Genomic DNA, 23,010 nt, shown 5'->3' with positions numbered 1-23,010 from the left:
CAGAACTGACCATGATGATAAGGACTCTTGGTAAATTGGAGCCATGCAATTCATTGTTTAATGCCACATGAGATTTTGTCATGCCCTCACAGATCAGCCCCATGAAGAAAAATTCTGTCTTTTCAAAATTGCTTCAGGGTGCAGGGAATAGAGGAGCTGGAATGGAAATCTTATGCAAAAATCAGTATCAGGAGTGGAGATGTTGGGCAAAGATCCTGTAATGGGAACATCTAGAGAAATCACCATCAGATTTTGGTCATTTCAGTGAAGGAAATACGAAGAGAGGAAAGAAGAAGCATGGCTGCACCACTGATCCACCACTCCTGGTCACCTGTATAATGGAACAGGGACAAAGCAACTGAACCAGTAAGCTGGCAGGCACAAGAGGAGGGGAGGGAAACCTCACCAGAGCATTTCTGCCAGGCTTCAACACCTGCAAAGCACCTGTGTAAAGTGAAATGAGACAGGGAAGTGCCTTCCACTCCTGAACAGAAAGGGACTGGAGGGCAGCAAGACGTATTCAGTTGCATCTTTGGCGTTCTCACTGTTGGTAGTCCAACTACTGCCACAAAGCATCAGCCACCACTTGTGTGTCTGAGATTTCTGGTTCAGCTCCATTTGTCAGAGTTTTAATGCCCTGAGATGAGGTGAAGCAGACCACCTTTCGTTCCTGTGCCTGAAAGGAGACAGTGACAGCTCACATGCCTGCTGTGCCTGCAGGAAGACAACCGACTTTCTGAAAGAGAGTGGCCAACATCATTCAATGCTCATGCAAGCTGAGCAGAAGCGTAGTGTTTAAAGGTAGCATGCCATCAACCTGAAATACCAAACATCTATCATTTTTACACATCATCACCAGTTCAACAGGAAACATAAACATGGAGATTAAGCCTAAAACATTGTTCGTACTGTGTGTAGACAAGTGAGGTTATTCATTGTATGATTTACATTTTAAGCACAACTTCACCCTCATGTACACCAGCTGAATCTTGCTGAGACCATATACAGTAACAGGAATTCACAGTTTATGAATGTTAATTTAATCAGTGATAGTGTATATTAACAGGTCACTATTTCTGATATTTTAACAGGATTTGCTTGGGTGTTTCTCTGCTCCTGCCTTGATTCTCAACGTATTCTCTTAAACCTTATAACGATCTAATTTTATCTAGTTCAAAAATAATATAAAGTTGAAGCTGAAAATTTAAGTGTGAACTGGAAATGTGCTTTTTTTTTTCCTGCTGTTTATTTTGAAATTCTAGATTGAATAGAAACCATAAGGCCTTAAGCTTTAAAAAAATACAAGTGTGCCCCACTCACATTATGCCAGGAGACAAATTCATGCTATGAAAAGAACACACTTAACCACTTCAAAAGTAGCTTGAATTCCTCTGAAAAAAAAAATGACTAAGTGCTATCAAGTAAGCAAGATCTTGTTACTTGTGAGCCAGTGAACCCTGACATTTCTCTCATTTACATCAGTCAGGTTTTCAGAATATCCAAGAGCCAGCCCAATTTAAGACTCCATGGAAAGACTCCACATTCTGATAGAAAGCTGGGAACCTTGAAACAAAGGTGATGGTGCAGGGAGGGCACGGCTTGCTCCACAGCCAATGCCACAGACACTGGCACAGGGTTCCACAGGATGAAAGCCACTGAGTCCACGTGCTGGAGTGAGATCTGTGATTTCCCATTCTGCTCCTTTCACCCAGCAAACAGGGTCCATCTCAGAAGGAGCCAAATGAAAACATGCTCCTTTAACCACTTAATCCTCTAAGACCATCTGTAAGGACTACTGCAGACAGTCGTCCTGGCCGAGCAATCCAGCCTCAGTCCAGAAACCACTGATGCTTCTCAGAATTCTCTAAGAACCCAGCATTACACACACCTCTGCGTGCAGATTTGCCCCTCACTGTTCTTGGAAAAGATCTTGCCTTTGAGCATGACGAAAGTCACCCCCAGCCTTCAAAGAGAGCAAATGCTCTGATCTTACAAAAGCTTTCCCTGGGGCTACTGCCATCAGAAGTTAAGTTTTGCAGGATCCAGGTTTAAGACTTTCAGGCCACAGAGTCAGCTACATGTACCAGAAGAACAAGAGAAGGTCACTGACAAAGAAGAGAAAACCATCTAGAAATAGCAAGAGAACACTGTGCAATGAATTCAAGTCATAACGAGGCACAAAATGTTCAGTCTGTTTTTACCACTGCCTGTACCCAGCTGCAGTTCTCTAAGATGAATAATCCTATCATATCAGAACACAGAGGCAGACACCTGGTATCTCCAGGCTTTTTAAGTTTCTCTTGAAAGCGGTGCAGACTGCAAGGAGTGGGTGCTCTGCAGAACAGTCACAAAGTGGAGCTGAGGGAGTCTGGCTGCATGGAGGCAAGTCAGATCCAACAAGCAGCTCAGCAGCACAACAGAAGGGGCAGCAGCAGGGCAGGACAGGCCTCTGGTCAAGGCTTCAAGGTGTTTCTTCAGCATTCCCAGCCTGTTGCACAGGGAAGGAAGCAGCCAGCAAAGACGTGGGATGAAAGCAGATGACATCAACTGTGTCAGCAGGTTTTTAACAGGAGTACTTTTCCTGTTTGGAAAGTAAGAAACAACTCATCTCAAAGAGGCCACCAAAAAGAGACTGTGCAACACAAGGGCTGAAAAAGCAGTCACACTAACAGCTAATGTCACTGCAATTCTGTGAGCAAACCAACCAATTCAAGGGCAGCTGTCACCAAATGAAAGCAAAGAGCAGCTTTTCACTTCAACATCAACATGATACAAACTCCAGATATCTTTGGAAAGAAATTCCATTTTATTTACAGCATTACAAAATCTTTCAGACTCCCTGAAAGACTTCTACCCTCAAACAAAACTAAGGAATGGCTGGAGAGCTCCTCCCCATGTCTCTGAATAACCAACTCAGGTGCTGCCAGCTTAGGTATGTTATCTCCCCTCCATCAGAAGTCGTGCTAATGGAAAGCACGTCATTTGAAAACAGCAAAAGCAGATCCATCTCCCTTGTTTTGTCTGAATGTTGCTATATATAAAGCCAATGTCTGAAAACATTCCACATATTTTTATTTATTGGCATGAGGCCACTCAGCAGCACAAGTATACTGCTGAAAGTATGAAATTTCTGTGTTTATTAAAAAAAAAACAACTCCAGCATCACTCCTTGGTGAACACTGTTACAGAACTCCCTCCTATGCATAGTGCTGTTATTTCTTATGCACGAACCGATGGTGTCTCTGACCATCCTATATACGCACTTATCTGCCCTATATATACACAAACAGCAGGGTGCTCTAATACGCACTCTACTACTTTGTTACCTGATGCCAGAAAAAAAAATGAGGAGTTGCATGGCAGAATTAACACCACTGCATTCCTCCAGGTTAAGATTTGAGTTTCACAAGGAACCGTGAGCCTTAGCTGCTTGCCTGCAGCCGTCCCATTGCCATCAGCACACTTCTGCAGCCTGCTGCCATGTGCTAACACTGATGTACGTCAGCATCCTGAAAAATTTTCCGGCTCTGGCTATAAAACAGCCAGAGCTCCTCTGAGCCCTGCTCCAACGTTGAGGAGTGCAAAGGCAGGGATGAGCTGCATCACCCACCAGCATCTCACTGCTCTGTGGAGCTCACGCTGCCCCAGATGCCTCCAGCACTGCCAAAGCACATGTCCTGCCCCTCTTCGATTGTCTAGCTCCAGCCCTTGACCAGAAGGCAAATGGAAAAGCCTTTGGTAACTTCCAGCTGATCTTGGCTGGGAATCAGTGACTCAGAAAGGAAAATATTCCCTGCCGGTGGCTTCACAATCAAAGGTCAGGCAGAGCTCACGCTGGAACCTGCAGAGAGCCTTTCCACACTCTCACCGACAACAGCCTGGGCGCCGGGCTCCTTGTTCCATCCTTGTTTTTATTTCAGAAGGCAGATTGGAAGGCTATAAGCACTGCTGCACATCTGGAGAGGCACGCCTCTGTGGAAAATCTGCTTCACCAAAGGTGAGCAACTGCGCTGGAGCCAAGTTCCTGTCCCCTCCAGTCAGCCCACTGCAGCCCCGGCTCCCATCCTGCTCCGCTTTCAGATGTCAAGTTGCAGCAATTTACAAAGCTGCACTGTAGTTGTGAAAGACAGTTTTCTGTATTTCCATATGGTGTGAAGTCTTCAGAAGGCTCAACTAATTTTCCCTAAACAAGTCAGACTTTTCTCATTCCTCCCTGTGTGCGATGATCCCGCTCCCTCAACACGTCAAGCTGCAGCTATGTCCCATTATAGCCTTTAATTCCACGAACATCATTTTGCTCTCAGCCTGCTCCTCCAGATTGCACCATCTTCCGGAATGTGCCCCCTTTTACACGAAGACCATTTTTTCCCAAACGCCATTTCTATTCAAACGTGAGCAGTTGACAAGTATCTGTGATAGCACGGACGGATGGGGGGACAGGGGACGGTGGTCACCCACCTGTTCCTGCTCTTGATCAGACGATTAAAGCTGGGCTGCTGGAATAAAATCAAGTTCTGGAAAATACCAGAACTTCAGATTAAGTTATCTACTGGAATAGAAATGCAGAAAAACATGCCAGCATTTCTCAAGCCAAATTTAATTGACTTAAAAAGAATTTAAGATGTTTCTTATAGTACTGCTTTGGCTGAGACAGAGAGAAGGAGAGATACTGCCCCACTCCCTTAGCCTTCTCTTGAATCAGAAGTTCCACTGCTCACACCAACAACATGGTATTAAAAAAAAAAGAAAACAAACACAAACCACAATTGCAACTGTACTACCCGAGAGTTTAACACATTAAACAAAGAAGAGCTTTAAAATCTCAGCGCTGCTTGCTGTAACTCGAAAATGCTAAACACAAACTCTACCTCCTTTGGGTACAAGAGCTGCTAAAGAAATGCATCAAAACCATTCTTATCCTCACCTCTACACCCTGAGTGTGACACTCTTCATAGCAGACGCCCAGCCAGTGCTTTCCTGTTGAAACAACTATTCAACATCTACAAGTGGAAGAGTGCAAAGGTATTTAATCCAAACGTCTTGCCAAATGGGAGACACAACGCAGTATTTGCTCTGTGTATGCAGCTGCACCCAGAGGCTGCTCCACCATACCAAAATACACCTACAGTCTAGGAAGTGTAGGCATGAAGTTTCAGAAACAGGCACAAGACAGGATAAAGCACAGAAAGCCCTGCCTTCACACTTGGTTAAAATGCTGGATGCTAGGTAGCAATGAGAAAAGCCAAATTAATAAATTCTAAATAGCATCATCAAAATATGCAGAACACAGGAAGGTGCAGAACTCTCCTGTCTTTTTAGAAATAGTCTATAACAAAGCAATTTCAGAATTCAACAGCGTGAATAACAAAGGTCCTGACCATTTCCAAGGAAACCAATGTCAGAGAAAGTCAAAGAACTGCCATTTTGTTTGATATGACTGTAAGGTTTGAACTTCTATGTTTTTAATTTTTTTAATCTGTTTCATTACATTTTGAGGTTGTTCTGACATTGAAAGTTCTAGCTAATCTGCAGGAGCCACTGTTTTTTTTGAAAGCACGCAAGCTTGCAAGGTATGCAATTACCTTGCAGTAGCTGCTGAAAGGTTGCTTTCTGTACCAAAAAACCTATATCTGGAGGGAAGCTGAAAACATCTTAGAACTAAAAGTGACGTTGCAGTAAGGCACACTGCAAGTCCACTCTAGTTGCCAGTCTTAACATGCAATCTTAACAGAAATCGGGCAAGCTCAGGCTCTCCTGCAGTCTTCAGGCAGGCTACATATCTGCCTGAAGAGGAAACTGGGAATATAAATTTATTAATGGGAGTGATAGACACCTTCATTGCAATGCTGTAAACTACTCAGGCTACAAAACAACATTTTCAGTTGAAGAATCTCTTAACTATATCACTCAGTCTGAATAATTCCTGCATACTGAACAGTTTGCTTTGGAGACAAGAGACTAATGAAATTCTTAATCTCATGAGTGACAACATAAACCAATCATCTAATTCTGAGTGTCAGGGATTTGCTGTTTCCTTCTCGCAGTTAATCTAAAGACTCAGCGTTGGAGTGAACAGAAAAGATCATCAACTGCATCCTGTCTTGTGTTTCTGTTAAGAATACAATGGATCAGAACCACTCTGCAACAATTCTTTAGACCCATCATCTTCACGTGCACCAGCATTTAGGTCCTAATAACCTTAGGAGTGCCGTGCACTCCTAAGTCAGCAACATCAACAGCAAAGAGGAAGATAAAAGCACTGAGAAGCACTCTTGACTCAGTGTAGTCAGTCCTTCCCTAGCATGCTTGGAGCAGTGCAGTATGTATGCATGATTTTCTAAAAGCATATGAATTCCTCCATAAAAAGCTCTCCATCTTCATTAAGAGCTGCTTCTATACCATATTTCACATTTCAACCCCTTATGCTCAGATTTTTATTTCTTTCCTTTAATATTCTCTCCCCTCCCATGTTGTTTTTCATGAGCCATAAAGCAGCTGAACAGATCTGAGTTCAGAGTTCAAATATGAGGTTGTAAGTTTAATTTCTCCAGACAAACAGATTCCCTGCACTTACAGCCACTGCACCAAGTGCAGTTGTCAGCCTCTGAAACTCAGTAACCAAAAAACTGGTGAATCTAGCATCCAAATGCTGACTGACGAACACAAACACAAGAAGTTTGCTCTCACAAAAAACCTACATTCCTAATTACTCACTGGTTGGTCCAGGATTTGTTTTCTTTGTGAGATACTGTGGGATTGATTTATTTTATTATAAAGTGCCATTTCATTTTAAAAGAAATTCTGGGCAAGATGACACACTTACTACAGGAGATGGCCTTACAGGTCATTATCCTTTTTTGTACAGGATTACTTCATTTCTATTTTAAGTTTTTATCCAACCACCCTTATAGACTAGAGGAAGACCTTCGTTACTTAATGGTCTAGATATACCATGAGAACTGGCTTCTTAAAATTTGATCTTGATTTTTTTCTAATGCAGACTTTTACCCAAATCAGCTTACATACAGACACACATGTACACACACAACTACACACGCTCCCACGCACATCTGTGCATACAAACATATGCACATGGATGTATATCAGTGTATATACACATGCACCTCCCCCACACCTTTGTCCCAAAGACAGCAGATTACAGGCAGGACCCACTAAGGAAAAGGCATTTGCTGTTAATCAATCTACTTTCAAACAGCCACTATTCTTGCAAACCCGGGCTAAAACTGTGCTTGAAAAGTCTGTAAATAATGCAACATTAACTTTTAATCCTATCTTCCCCGCTCTGACATATACTTTATATTAAAATGAAAGTTATATAAGGTTGAATTGAGGTTGCTTTTTAATATTACATTAACACTATTTACCATGTGCCATGCTAATCCCCCTTTGAAAAGGGAGCCTATTAGCAATTCTGAAAGCTTATGTTACCATAGCAATAGTCTATCACTGTGAAATATTTATATAATGTCTAACATTTTCACTATGTAACAGCCATCTTCTGAGCTGCACTTCCTACTTACCTCGTGTGTAAAAAGATTTCCTTTTTGTCCTGCATGACGGAGCCAGGTAAAGCACCCTGCCTGAGAGCTGAACTGGGAAAGTCTTGTGGTGTGCAGACCCCAGAATGTCATCTCCATCCCAAACCAGCAGCCCCCTGCAGCAGGGCTGCCTACCGCTTACCTTGATGTGCTCATGCAGCTGGGCCTCGTGCTGCCTGGAGAGCTGCTCATGCTGCCGCTGGAACTCAGCAATGAGGATCTGCCTCTGGATCTGCTGCTTCTGCTTCAGCGCCAGGAGCTCCTGCTGCAGCTGCTGCTCACGGAGCGTTGGCTCTGTCACAGGCATGGGGAACTGGTGGTCCAGGCGCAGATCCATCGGGACTGAGGTTGGGGCAACTTGCAAGGGCAGTGCTGTGCTCACATCAACTGGAGATGGAGAACACATGGGAGAGATGAGCGGTAAAAAAGCACTATGGGAGACAGAGCTCAAGCAGTTTTTCTCCAGCCACTGTTTCCTATGAATACGTGCATTTTCTCAAAGCAGAGAACTTCAGTGAACTGCACGTGACCCTACCTGTTATCACTCCAAGTCTGTGTATTCAAGCACATGTCCCTATTGCACTCTTCTAGCATCACTTGAGTTTAGATGGATAAATATTACTCTGGGACTTCACAGCAAAGATCCATCTTGTCTTACAGCTGATCAATTCATAGACTCTTATGGTCAGGAACATGAAGCTCTCAATAAAAATTACACAGAAAAATCACTACATACTGTATCCTTTGCAATATTTTTTTTGAAAGGAGCTTGAACAAAAGCAAACAGGTAATAAAGGGCTCCTGCAACAGTCTAGACTTAACTGCTGCAACAACCAACAACCAGAGAGGTGCAAATATTTGGGCACAGGGAAGTGCCTCAACAGGCCTCTAACTCAGACTCTGAGGGAGACAATGCTGAAACACAACCAAGAGATGGCAAATTTCCCTACAAATTAAGCTGTTATTTCATTTTAAGACTGACCAGGTAGTACTCCAGCCACCTTCCCAAGGAGGTGAGACAAGCACACAGAGCGAGCAGCCCACATCCTTCCAATCACTGCACTCTCTGGGGCATCTGAACCCAGCTGCACACTGCCCAACAAAAACAAGGATACTTGCTTTGCTGTCAGCATCCTTGCCATGCAACACCACAGCATGCAACTAGATTTGGGCTGGGCGGAGCACAAGGTACCCACAATGAGACCCGCAGGCACCTGCACTTTGCCCAGGGAAAGGAGCTCATCTCATGCAGGGAGGAGGAGGCTGTTCTTGGGTGGAAATATTTTCTGTAAAAGGTCACATTGCTGGAAGTGCTGCTGTTATTCAGGCCATGAGTTCTTCCCCTGTGTTTTCCTTCCTGCATCCCTCTCTCCAGGGCTCTCGCCCACAGGGCAGGCTGGCAGCACAAAGTGTGGGGCAGTGCCTGGTGTGGCTCTCAAAAACCTTCTCTTCTCCACGCTAAACAAGTCCAGTTCCCTCAACCTTTCCTCATAGGAGAGATGCTCAGCCCTCTGATCATTTCAGTGCCCTCCTCTAGACCCGCTCCAAGAGCTCCACGTCCTTCCTGTACTGGAGGCCCCAGTCCTGGATGCAGTACTGCAGATGGGGCCCCACAAGAGCCGAGTAGAGGGGGACAATCACCTCCCTCTCCCTGCTGGTCACCCCTTTTTTTAATGCAGCCCACAATCAAACCCCAAGCGATCAGAAAGCAAATCCTGATGTAACAAACCACATGAACCCCCAGCCTCCCCCAGCCTGCCTTCTTCCCTGTCCAAATGCACACATTATATTTTTCCAGAGCTCCAGGACGCACCAGAGTATGGTATGATGCGACTTCATAGTCCCAGTGCTGGAGGAGAGCTCCAAAAATTTAATGCGGGAGAATCAAACCCAGCTATCAGGACAGCAAACCAGGCACTCATTACCTAGGAGCATGGGAGCTGAGAGCTCAAACTGTGCCAGTGACAAATTGCCCCGCTCTACTTCACAGCAAGAGCCTGAACCCGCAAAGAAAGGCAACCAATCTCCCGGGAAGACCCAACAAACTTTCCGTTTCCCGGAGCTGGGGCAGCAGCATGCAAACCTCCCTAGCGCCTGGCACTGCACACAGCTGGGGCACTGTGGCCACAGCTCCCATTCATCTCCCCGCAGAGCTGCGTCATCCCGGCCTCTTACTATTTCGGTCTCAAGAAACTCTTGGAAACGCCATGAGTTCCCAACAGAAGCTGCAAGTGCTTCTGACCTACGGGGCCCTCCCGAAAACAATAAAACCTTCTCTAGTTAATGAACGCATCATCAAAACAGAAAAAGCCTGTATTCTTATGAATATTTTATGGTAGACTAGAAAATTGCTTTTATAGGTTCTGCCTTGAGAACATATTAATACAATCAGATTCATGACGTTAGCAAAAGCACAAAGACTATATTCAGAGTTTTAATGAGAAATGCCAAACCCATGAATTACAAGACAAGATCTCAATTATGAATAACAAACTATCTCATGTTACCCTGCTTCTTCCTTCACTGTAAGAACACAAGGCAAAAAAACAGAAGGAATTATTAGCATTATTATTATTTAACCTAGGCATGCAAGGATTTTTTCCACAGTCCAGTTACCATTATTTTTACACCAAGATGGAAACGCTCTGATGCTTTTCCCTCCCCACATAAATAAAACACGGCTATACATCAGAGGCTGCCTGCGTGCCGCACGTTAATTAAGACCTAAAGCATTCCAGCCCTCATCGATTGCAGGCACAGAGCGGCCTCATGGCTGGGACTGAAAATTTGGCATCTCCCAGCTCTGCCCACACCATCTATCACATCAACAGAGGATGGAATCTATCAGTTAAATGTATTTGCTGTAACAGACCGATCAGCTCAGTTTGCAAAGAAAGGATCCATTTCCTACAGAAAATGTCTGGCATTAAAATCACTTCACATCAAGGCTGCATATAAATACATTATCAGAGAGTTGGGCTTGTCTGCAACAGAAAAATCACCTCTCTGCAAGCACCGGGCAGTTTTGAAGGGATTAGAAGAGGGAGATGCTATTTAGATATGTGCATGCATTATTTAAATAAGAACTGCAGTAATAACTGTATTTTCTCCTTCTCCGAAACAGCATTTTCTTGGAAGTCCTTAAAGGACTGACAAAATAGAAGGATTCAGTCCTGAAAGCACGCTAAGATGTACGATAAAAGAAAATTTCAGTATGAGAAGGACATGGGATATCTGAAACATTTAAATTCAAACCTCATTTCAGTGTAACCTTTACTGAAGCTGAACTTTAAGAACATTTTCAAAACTACCTCTTTAAAAACCAAAAGCTGTCGCCAGAAGGACTCTTTTCATTTCAATTTAAGCAGCACAGAAAGCTGCCTCCCCTCTATTTCAAACCAGCATCAGCATCAAATAGAAAGTGCACAGAACGTGCTCCCTGAGACCCCCCTCCCTCCAGCCCAGAAGTCTCCAGATCCACTGCTGGAGCTGCAAGAGGACAGAAAATGACAAAGAGGAGGGGAATCACAGACATACCACCACATGCCTGTGACAGCATGAGCTTAGCAGCCCAGGCACACCAAACCCTGCTAGGCGAGCAATTGGCTTCCATAGGTACCCACAGCTCCGTGTGGCTGTGACTGGACATCCCTGGCCAGCACTTTCCAGACACCACTGACTCAGCTTCTTCCCCATGCTTTATTTCCAACTAATGAGTTTGCTTTCTAATTATTGGTGTGTCAGTGTTGCCCTCTGGCCGGATTTTGCCAATACCGGAGCAGCAGCCTCTCAGCAATAGCCAACAAAAAACTGCTGTTTTTGTCTGTGCTGTGCAGCTTGATGGCTGGGGACATGCGTGCACAGATCTCCCCCCAAGCTTTATTTTCGGCTGCTTGCATACAGGTTCCAAAACCACGTCGCTAAATTTGCAGGGGAAGAAGGCATGCCATCAGGCTCAGGGCAGTGGCCCCAGGCAGGCGGCTATGACCGTCACCTGGTGATGGGGACACAGCTCTGCTTGCACAGCTCGGCTTCCCAAAATGTCACAACTTGCCGAAACACGGAGAGACAGTGAGATCAGGGCTATTAATAGCAACAAGCTGCTGCAGTATCTGCCTGCAGTGCCAGGATGAAAGCAGCATGCATGATTTTGTGTACACCGTAAGGAAACGGCTGAGAGCACTGTGCAGCACTATTAGAACGCCTGGAAGACAGAGCTGCTCTGAACTCACAGCATGCTGATTACTACAAAATGCCTCAAAGATAAGCAATATTTCTCCAAAAGAGAACAGTGGGAAAAAAAGGCCATGCATCACCATACGCATTTAGGCCACTCTCTAGGCTCAATCTCAGCCTGATCCCTGAGCTCGGCCATGGCACACTGCAAGCATCTGAGGGAGCTACAGGCTGCCATGAGGGAGCTGCAGGCCTTCATGACTCCTCCCCTTTGCCTCCTCTGCTCCACACTGACCAAACCAAGGGACCTCAGCTGCTCCTTGCTTGCACACACCTTGCCCTCAGACCCTTCCCCATCTTTGCAGCCTTCCTTTGGACCTTCTCATACTGTGGCAGCCAACCTGCCCCCAGTGCTCAAGGTCACACCAGGCGGAGCAGAGCAACATGATTCCTTTCCTCACCTGGCTGGCAGGGCTGGGTCTGTTTAGAAAGAAGAGTTTTAAAGGAAGAAGGTTTTAACCTCTACATAAAACTAAAACAACATTCCCCTAGTCCAATCAGGAGATGGAGCCATCCCCCAGAAGCATTAAGCTCAGCACACACCGTTATTTTTTCAGAACTGTGTGGGTGAATGCGAAAGCAGCCTGGATCCTTCCTCAGCACACAAGCTCTGAGCAAACAGCAGTGAGATTTCCTATGAGCACCACACATGCTGCAGTTCAGCAAGGGCTGGAGTCATTCCCCACTATGAGAACGTGTCATGCTGCATGAATGGGAACCGAAATTAATCATCCCATCAGCCACTGAAACACATCGTGAGGCACCACACCGTAGGCAACAGATGGAGTTTTAAATGTCACTCATTCATTCATGGCAAAGAAAGTTTCTTCTCATTACTACCAAGAACCTGAAGTCACGATCAGGACACAGGGATTCTGGATTTCTAGAATCAACTTTTTTTTATCCTAATACCTTTACTTGCAGATTGCTTGTTAACATGTATTAGCAACCTGTGAAAAACCATACATGTTTTATTCATGAATGTAATGAAAATAACACCGTAAGACCTGACCACATATCCCACTCTCTCCATCTCAGGCTTTAAACATTAGAAAGTATCTCTGTACTAGAAGAAAAAGAAGTCACTAAACTACATCAACAACAGACAGATAAAATACTCTGTAGTGTTCTGCAACCTCAGAACAGCACATCACAGTTGGGAAAAATGCACTCTCCCAGCTAAATACCAGGATCCTACAGGCAGGATGTATTTCCAAGGCTCCCATCTGCAGGACTTGGGGACTTGAAGCACCCTGATCAGCTGAGTACCTTCTGAGCTATGTCCTTCTGCAGCAGGAAAGCAAGCACTTCACAAATGAAACAGCACTGCAGAACGCACAAAATAGGAAATAAATTCTTAACGAGACACTGAAGATTTCATATCATAGCATCCGCAGGAAGGTCAAGCAGCAACCCTTGATCAAGAGATGAGCCTGGGCAGGACAGAATGCTCCAGAGGGAGACATTTCCTGCACTGCCTCCTTTTCTCACTGTTCCAATCAACATCTTTAACAAATGAAGATGATGTCAGTTCTTTTACTGAAATTTTAAAAAAATGGAATAGAAAGAGTAAACTTGGAATGTATCTCACTTTAAAATTCATACAACCGGGGCAAGTCTTTCCCCACATAGCTCCCTTGTGCCACCCTTTTGTCCTAAGGGGAATAGCCAAATGAAAGCCACCTGAGTTTCCATGGGGAAAGTGTCTAAATAAATAAATAATAATTTAAAAGGCATTAATAATAAAAAAATAATAATTAAAAAAAATCATACTGCCCTTTTTCAAGGACATACCTTGGAACGTAATTTTGCCTGCATCCTCATTTCAAGCATTATTCAACAAATGAACCTCTTTGATCCATCTGTCGGGCTGCTGGTTTCAGAAACTCCTCACTTCACCAGGTATCTGACAGAAAAGGGAGGTAACAAACCCACAAGATTTCTCCAATGCTTTTTCTAATCTTACCCTAATCTTTCTTGAAGGAAAAACAATACTTTAGAAAGGAGGGCAGGGGAGATGGGAGAGGAAAAGGAATCAAGTTCATCTTGAGATAATACATTAAAAACACCACCCAACTAGGTATGCACAGCAGGGCTTGAGGAACCTGGGCAACCTGATCTAGTGGGTGGCAACCCTGCTCACAGCAGCAGGGTTGGAACTGAATGATCTTGAAGGTCCCTTCCAATCCAAGCCATTCCATGATTCTATGACACACAGCAGAACTGAGGTTACACAGATGTCTGGACAACCTGATGAGCCAGCAAAGCAGTGATCTTACATCAGCAAGAACACAGCAGGTGAAGCAGCTACAGGGCATCACAGGAGTGCCAGGAGTCAGAGAGGACTTCAGGAGGACAACACAGGCTGCATCTCCTCCGCACTCTGATGTTTCAAGGTTCTCCCATTGTAACCCCTGCTATGCAGACAGAGGGAGGGGATGCTGCGGCAAAATCACAGAATCATAGGATCTTCTCAGTCGGAAGGGACCCTTACAGGCCATCTGGTCCAACTCCCCTGCAGTGAACAGGGATACCTACAGCTCCATCAGGTGCTCAGAGTCCCTCCAGCCTGACCTTGGGTGTTCTCCATGGACAGGGCATCCACCAGCTCTTGGGGCAACCTGTCCCAGTGCCTCACCACCTGCACTGTAAAAACTTCTTCCTTATATCCCATCTAAACCTCCACTGTTTTAGTATGAAACTATTTCCCCTTGTCCTCTCACCACAGACCCTGCAGAAGAGTCTGTCCCCTTCCCTCTTACAGTTCCCCTTTAGACACTGAAATGCTGCTATCAGGTCTCCAATAGATGCAACAAGAACTGAAATGGTTTGCCTGCAAGTTGGGATGGTGCCAGCTGGTGAACAGCCAGGCCATTTGAACGAGTTGTGCGATAAAAGCAGCTCTTGCTCGGAGGAAATGCTGTCAGCTTCCCGAAGAGATGGAGAGAAGCTGGGAGATCAAAGACACCTATCTGTTGCTGGAGAAATGCTGGTCCTCTGCCAAAACCTCGCGGAGCACACTCAGCCAGCCCGCCCTCCTGTGCCTGCTGCATCCACCAATTCACCAGGCAAGAGACTCACGATTGCTAAAAGGAGAAAAGCAGCAACACCAACAGTGCAGAGCACAGGGCTGGTTGCCACCAAGGGAACTGCAGAGCCTCCGAGATCAGCATGGTTGCTCCGTGAGAGCCAAGGCTTTAGCTAACAGCTTGAGATCTAATGCACTGATTTATCCAGAACGTAAGCAAGAGTAAGCAATTCCTCATGATCAAAAGAAAATGTAAAACGGAATTCTAAGGAATTTCCCTCCCCATTACATGCATGTGCTGTAGTGTGCCAAAAAGATATATTCTGACTGTTTCAGGACTGCTTATTATTAATAGGCTAGGTAGCTAATTTCTATCACCACTCAAGTGATAGTGACTCCCAGCTTTACAGCAAGCATTGAAACATGCAATGTAATCTCTTCAGTCACAGAAAAGCAGCAAAAATAGCAGCTAAATCACAAGCTGTAAGAGAAAAGAGTTCAGCAGCTCTCACAGAATTTCATGCAGCTGAAAGGCTGCAGTGTTTTTAGCAGTTTATTAGAAACCAAGATCCTGGTCCACACAACTAGCATATGTTCAAGCAGGCAAATAGCCACAGCTTTCTGTATTGCTCTCTGGGCTTTTATTCTCAAGCAATTCTAACACACAGGTGCATAAGCTGTGTCAGGACCCAGAATGGTACTTTCAGTCCATTCAGAATGAATAAAATTAAAAAAATATATATGCTATTTTAAGAGAAGGTAAAAACCAAACAGCTTTCTAAAAGAATTCAGACAAGCACAAAACAGTCAGATTCCAGGACATAATGGAGAAATTACGCTGAAGCCCTTCCTCGTTTCCCCAAAATGAGCAAATGTTGTCTTTCAGCTCCTTAACACAAACACTTTATAAAACTCTCACTTAAGATTTCTATAAAAAAACTTTTTTAAAAAGAAAAGAAAAGCACCAGATAAAGTGAGTGTATTTAAACACAGCAGGCTGATAAAGGATAGAGTAATTACAGAACCCTTTTGTTAAGGAAACCCATCCGAACCAGCATGGACTAAGAGAAACAATCAGCCTTTCAGTTAACTGGATCCAAAGCACGAGGAGCGGATGGCAGATTTCTCTTGCACCCCCCATCCTGGTAGTACTCCATGCATGATGAGTTTCCCAGCGTCACAGCAATGATTCTCACTCAAAGCAAGCTTTTTCTTGGCATTTATGTACAGCCTTCAAGCCACTGACATCAGCATGGCCTTTTAAAGATGGAACAACAATTCAGCAGTCATCCTGCTGAAAACATCCCCAGTCTGGGAAGACAAGAACATTATTTTCTTTACTGTATTACATAGGCACTTCTTCCCATGTTGAGAGCCAGAGTGACACAAGGATGAATTTTAACACGAGAGCTTCAACAAAACAGAACCACAACAATGCAACAGTTAAGATTCAGATTCAGTTATAATTTCACAGAATTTTGAATTCTGTTCCTTCTAGCTTCTTGAATTAAAGTTGTATTTAATTAAAACATAGAAGTTGAGTGGTTGCCAGCAGCATCTGTATGATGACAGAAAGATGACTGCTGTCACTGCCCATCCACCCCGTGCATGCAAGTCTTTAAGCAACCCATTTGCAATTAAAGAGTCTGAGACATTGAGAACAATATTTGAATTTAGCAAAACGTTGCTTATATAAATGCTAGGTCAGGCACTTGAAATGTCCATTTCCTAGTTTTCCCAACATTAATGAAAGGTGGAACACAATGTGTGTCCTGCCTATCCCTCACCATTTCTCCTGTCATTCAGCTACAGCTTACCTGCTGACTAATGTGTAAAAGCAAGAAAAAAGCAAATACTTATTATAGGGCTCACAAAAATAGTTTGCCCTAAAAAAAGAAATGCTCTGTCCCCTTCCTACATCTTCCTTCTGTTGGATGACTTAATTACAACTGAACACTGGAGCAATGACCAGCACTCCCACCAGGCTCTGCAGTGGAGGGAAGTATTCTACTGTGATGCGTACCATCACAGTACACACTTACTTAAAGGTTAGATGAAAGAGGACAGACATCTAAACGAGGTCCCTCTTCTCCTATTCCTTCATTGTGTTTTCACCATCTTCTCCATGGCACCCATCAGTCTCAAAAACCTTGGTAGCATGCATGGAAAAGTAGGAAGCTGCACACTAGCTGGGTGCAGAAGTGAAAGCCTCAACTTTACTTTGACACCACTATAAAAAACTTTTAACTGAAAAGCATTCAAACCAAAGACAAATCATTCATAGCCGTACAAAATCTGTGTTATATACCATCTACTATACTATCTTGTGGTTGGCAACCCTGCGCATAGCAGGGGAGTTGAAACCAGATGATCATTGTGGTCCTTTTCTACACAGGCCATTCTATGATTCTGTGATCTACAGTACGTTGACTACAGCCACCATGACACGTAAGCAAGATTTCCCTTACTGCTCCAATGAATGAGGCAGTACAGGTTTACATGGCATAAAAACACATCAGACATAATTGTAGATGGTGCAGAAATGAAAGAAACGTGGTCTCGATATATTAACTATAGATGTCATCACAGCTAAACTAAATTTTGTCAGAACACTTTGTTCCATGAAACATTAAGTTAGGCAGGAAGGTTTGCTCAGTGTATAGCTGAAGAGCTTCAAGTGGTAAAACCAAGGAGAAATAAAGCAAGTGGCATGTCAGTGAATCCAACATTCTAACTCAGGAAATATTAAGAGTTTCTTCCACAAGAAGAAACAAGATGTTGTGAGAAACAAAGGTGAGAGACTTATAGATAAAGTCTGGAGATATATATCTATCCTTACCCAAAACAGAATAACTGGAAATATACACAGAATAAACTGGAACACAGGGCAGGAGCCAGTAACAACCTAGAGAGTTTCTCAGCAGGAGAAGAAGGCCAGCATAGGGAGGAAGAGGATGCTTCCCATCACATCTCCTTTTTCTGAAGGTTTAGAAAGGGATCAGTATGCCTTTTTTCCCCAGAGGGAAACAAGAGCAGCAGAAAAGCAAAGGCTGGGTACGAGTTTCTCAGAGTCTGTCTGCAGACCCAGAATCTATTTTTACAGCACATTTCAATACCTGAAATGTGTGACAAAAATGGAACGTTCAGTTCTTCTATCCATTTCAACATTTCTATACAAAAATTTGTTTCAAAGAAGGCAGACAGAGCTAACCAGGCAGATGATCACTACCAAACCACAGCTTCTTCTGATAAAATTCTTGTTTGATACTGATACACAATTCATCTCTATTGATTATGTTCTCTATAAATACTAGCTTATTTTTAGGTCGCTTTAGATAAGCACCATGTGTTCTGCAGCCTCATCCCTCTAGTCTGAAATTCTGTTTTTTAGGAAATGTTCGAAAGCCATTTGAATTAAATCTTTTTTAATGCTTTTTATTTTTCTTCAGAGCAATACAAATCTGAAAAAATAAAGAAGGACAAAGCTGCTGAAGAGGCACAAATGGCATTCCAGCAAGTGGCATCAGATCGTGCTTAGCTCTGGGGCAACTCACCACTTAACACACTGCATGTATGAAAATGAGCTGCTTAGCTCTTTTTAGAGAATCAACTTCAGAAAAGCAATTCTTGCTCATAAATCCTAAAAATAGACATAGTATAAAGAGAATTTTAATTATAAATAGTACTGATAAAAATTTACAGTTCTAGTATCTAGTTTCTAAAAGGCGTGTTGAACTCAAGCAGCCACAGAGAAAAAGACCACAATGGGCAGAAGGCAGTGGAGAATACACCACTATGATGGATTTGAGGTGGAAAAATCCATGGAAACTGCAAAGCAATCAGGTTATAGCGTAAAGCAGGAGGGCTCCTGGGCAGCAGCAAAGGGTCTTTCAGCTGGAAGAAACACGTTTAGCTGAGGTCAAAGTAATTATCAAGATGGAGAAGCATAAACTACTGAGGAGTGGTAGATCTGCCCCCCGCACTTCGTCTTACTCCGTCTTACCAGATGGAAATCCTTTGCAAAACATAAGCAACTGACCTAAATGTTTCTGGGTGGCATTTAGTTTTAAAGATAGTGCAAAGCCAGGCAAGGCAGTCCAATGGCATTCTGTGTGATGGACTGCTTGTGTAAATTCAGAGCTGCAAGACAAATCCCAGACCGTGCATCTCCTGCCATGCCAGAAACCGTTGCTTGAAGGCCACACAAAGCTCTTACACCCTGCAGCATGCCAAGGCTACAAAAGCCCCTCTGCTTTGCTCTGCTCTGCTCTCCCAGCTCCCAGAGAAGCTGGAACAGAGCTTCAGAAACAATCTTTAGGAGAGAGGGAAGAAAAGAGGTATGCAAAAAGTATATTAACTATTCTCTGATCATCCTCTGTACCAGTACAGTGGAAAAAAACAAGCATGCAATCCCATAATTTAACCAAACATAAGCTCTCACTGCACAGGAGTACTCCAGTCTCGTCCTAGAAGCTGTTCCTTCCCCCAGCACACAGTACTGCCCTGAACTCTGAGCCTTAAGATTACAGATTAGTTCTCAGCATTTCCAAAATGCCATTGTTACAAGTTTGGGTATGAAGAAACTTCTAGAAAGAGGAAGATTTCTGTGTTTGCCTATGTGTCAGACCACCCATCTTAACTACAAAGACAAGAAGTAGAACTTAACGTACATTAAATTTAATGTAAATGTTTCCATGCTGAAATAAAGCAGTCTTAAATCACTGCAAGTCTAATCCTCCCATGATTTAGCGTGCTTTAATTTGCATGTTTCCACTTCACAGCTGATTTGCCTCAAGCTTGCTTCACTCAAGGTAGCAGGCTTTCACTGTGGAGCCCTGCTTTGGCAGGTATTGTGCCAGAGCACCTTCTCCACTGTGCTGATCTGAAGCCTTGCAAAAAGCCAAGCAGATTTGCTAAAGCCTTCACTGTTCATGCATAAGGTAATTGGGAATCCAGAAGCGATGCCTGAAAACAAGGGAGGGCTGGAGCAGCAGGAGCTGTAGCTCTCCAGCCTTCAATGGCAGAGGGGTTTGAGGTCTTGCCATCCATATCCTGTTTCAGGAGAAGGACAGTCCATCCCTGGCAGGCACTGTGAAGCTGGATTACTGAATGACCAGAGAAATGGGTGCCACTCTGCAAGAGGAGGCAAAAACTAAACAAAACTGAATCGGTTTGGCAAGAACCAAGCTGGTAGGTACAGAAAGCTGCTCTGACTAATCTGATCCAATGGATGATTTCCCTTCACCACAGGCATCTGTCTGACTAGATAGCCTTCAAGAGTCTCTTCCAACACAAACCACTCTGTGATTCTCTAATTTCTAAGGATGTATATACAAAGTAACTGTAAAGAAGCACTATTTGTTGATAGTACATTATTTAGCAAGGAAGTTGGGCCTTATTTCCAGGGACAAAGCATATAAATAGGAAAAAACAGAGCTGTTTCCCACAAGACACTTAGGCCTTCAAACTGATACAGAAGGTCTGCTGTAACAACTTTGTTTACAGATAAAAACGGAACGAGATAAATCTGACTGCAGTTGCAGGCAGGAAATAATATCCGATCAGCAGCGTTCACTTACAGGTAGCAAAACTCATCCTTGGCCTTACCCAAACGTTGACTTCCTTGTACAATCAACATTTTGTCAGAAATGTTGTCTCTGAAGCTTTAGGTGACATTACATTTGTCTGTACTGCATATTTCTGGAGAACAAGCCTGCTGTATTAGGTAGGTCACTTTGCTTTACCATCTGCCTTGATTTATGCTTAAGAAACATGTTGTTTCTGAAATCCCTGGTGCTGTACGCAATTGCATCATGACAAAATCACTGCAGGCAAAACAAGAAGCCATTCGATTTTGTGTCACCTCAGTGTAAATACTCATGGCTAATGGAAAAAGTGGTACTACCAAAAGCTTGCATAAGAGCTCCACAAAGGTACTTAGTGGTATCTGTCCTTCTGCCCACTCAGCCCCACACTGAGAGTGATTACTGTTTTCCGTGGAAAAGCCAGTGTGGGACAGCCTGAAGGACATGGCCAGGGCTGGGCACTGCTGATGGCACCACTCAATGGAAAGAGTCACAGGGAGATGCCTGTCCACCATCACCTGTCATGCAACAACTGGAGCTCATCCACTCCTGCATCCATCCCTGGAAAGGCTCACAAGTGGGAACCTGGGCAGATTAACAGTAGATAAAAATGAAATCACACATTCAACATTTTCTTCCAAGAAAATAATTGCAAGGTTTCACAGGTAACCTTTCACAGGAAAGTAGCAGTATTTTTCATTAATCGTGTTCTAAACTTCAATAAAGAAAGCTTTTAAAAGCTTAGCACCATGGTGTGCTGAAAGTATTGGCCCTGGGCTACAGATAAATACAGTTATCAGTGCTGCTCACCCTCAATTCAAAGTGACCATGCTTCTGCAGCCTGACATATGCAGCAATGCAGAACACAGTTAATTCATCAGAGCATGCACGAGAGCAAGAAGCCTGTGCAGTTGTGTGGCACTACACAACAGGAAACTAAACCCATGTTAGGACATATCCTTCACTGCCAGGTTCTTCCTTTCACTGTGATCTCAGATGCATGAAGAAGATTTCCCAGCCATACTAGCAATGACAAAAATAAAGCAACACAACCAGTGGGTCCTGTAGATGGAAGAAACATATCCAATGAGGTCTTGGAATTTATGCCTGATTTCTCCTTGCTTTGACCATAATCTCACATGTGATGCCAGTAGCAAATCCATCTGGCACACATAAAACTAAATATCTGCTGCTTGTGAAAATGACTGTCTTAAAATTAGCATACATGTTAAGATCTGGCTTACAAATAGCTTATAGAACAAAAATTTCAGTGTAATTTAAAACCCTCTGCGCCTTTACCAAAGAAGCCTAAATCGGTTGAAACCTAAAGGAAAAAGGGAAAGTTCCAAAATTCAGGCATACTCTTCGCATAGCCCTGCCTGGATTTGCTATAACAATGTGACTGTAACAGTGACTTGGTTTTATCTCACAGGAGGCAAACAGCTTCCTGACCACAACACTGCAGGACACCCGTTACCTGATGAAGACCAACAGCACGACATTCATGACGTTACAACCCTCCTTTGCTCAACAGGATTGACTGTGGCAGGTAATGAAGCAGAGATAGCACTGAATCCATTAAGGAGGTAGCAGATTTAAGAAGGGTTTAATCTTCATTATCATCTATGTTGAAGTTAGAAGCGTTCTCAGTACTTGCAGACAGCTAGAGTCACAAGTGATGTGCAACATGTTCTTTTAGATGTAAAGCAGTGTTTAGGTATAAAACAGCAGTTAATACTATAATTCAGATGTGCAAAATAATACCAGTATTATATAGTAGGTACTTAGAAGCAGAAATTTTTGTCATACACAGGAACCTGCTTTCTGGGATAAAGAGCAAAGAGCATTTCAAGCTGCACGCCAACTTAATATCAAAGATGCTCTAGGAAAGCTTGAAGAAAATGAATAAAGTAGCTTTAAAGAGCTAGAAACTTAATATTGCTGACTTCTATACCACATGTAATTCTTATTGTCTGTCCTCTCATGCACTTCGCTCAAAAGTAAGGTTTTTTTCTTGTGTAGAAAAACTGTAGTATATTTCCTGTGCTCTATCCTGACATCTGTAATGTTGACCGCATCAATAATTTTGTTAGCTCTTTTACACACAGCTACATCCCTCAATTGCAGCCCAAGTTCTTAGAAGAATACAAGGAAAAGCACACGTTGGTAAGCATGTGAGAAACAGCACAAGAGAGCTACTGCTTGGCAGGAGCATATGAGTATTTACGAGTTTCAGGAATTTGGTCTGATTCAATGATGTACAGAGACAGGTTGCCAAGTAACTGCATTTTCTGCTTCTCTCTTGGTGAGGCACTGCAGCAAGCCTTTTCAAACCTAGCAAACAGCATCAAAACTTCAAAGCTCCCCACTCTGTGCAAGAAAACATGAAATGTTTCCTTTTTACAAGAACCCAATTTCCTTTTTACAAGAACCCAATTTCACAACAGAGTTTATCCAACAAATGATTCTCATTGAATATGACAAAACCATCTTTTTTGACTCTGAAAACGCACAACTGGCATCTGTAAGTCAATGCTTTCAAGGGAGGAGGGATGGTAAATCAGCACAGGTAGCATCTAAATCAAATCCAAACTCTCTTCTC

General features: G+C 43.5%; 1 protein-coding gene across 8 annotated transcripts in view; it reads right to left on the bottom strand.

Annotated features, from left to right (window-relative positions):
- The window catches only part of HDAC4 (histone deacetylase 4), a 208,364-nt gene that overhangs the window by 101,229 nt on the left and 84,125 nt on the right, over positions 1 to 23,010 (bottom strand). For all 8 annotated transcript variants that reach the window (XR_794053.3, XM_010713207.3, XM_010713201.3 and 5 more), the window contains one exon: positions 7,702 to 7,946. Coding sequence is in view for 7 of the 8 variants with exons in the window: in XM_010713207.3 (XP_010711509.1) it covers positions 7,702 to 7,946 (245 nt within the window). In the remaining variant the exon portion in view is untranslated. The remainder of the gene's footprint in view (positions 1 to 7,701; positions 7,947 to 23,010) is intronic.

This window comes from Meleagris gallopavo, chromosome 7 (genome assembly GCF_000146605.3).
Source record: "Meleagris gallopavo isolate NT-WF06-2002-E0010 breed Aviagen turkey brand Nicholas breeding stock chromosome 7, Turkey_5.1, whole genome shotgun sequence".
NCBI lineage: Eukaryota > Metazoa > Chordata > Aves > Galliformes > Phasianidae > Meleagris > Meleagris gallopavo.
Note: the sequence above shows the minus strand (reverse complement) of the source record. Positions and strands in the feature narration are given on the sequence as shown.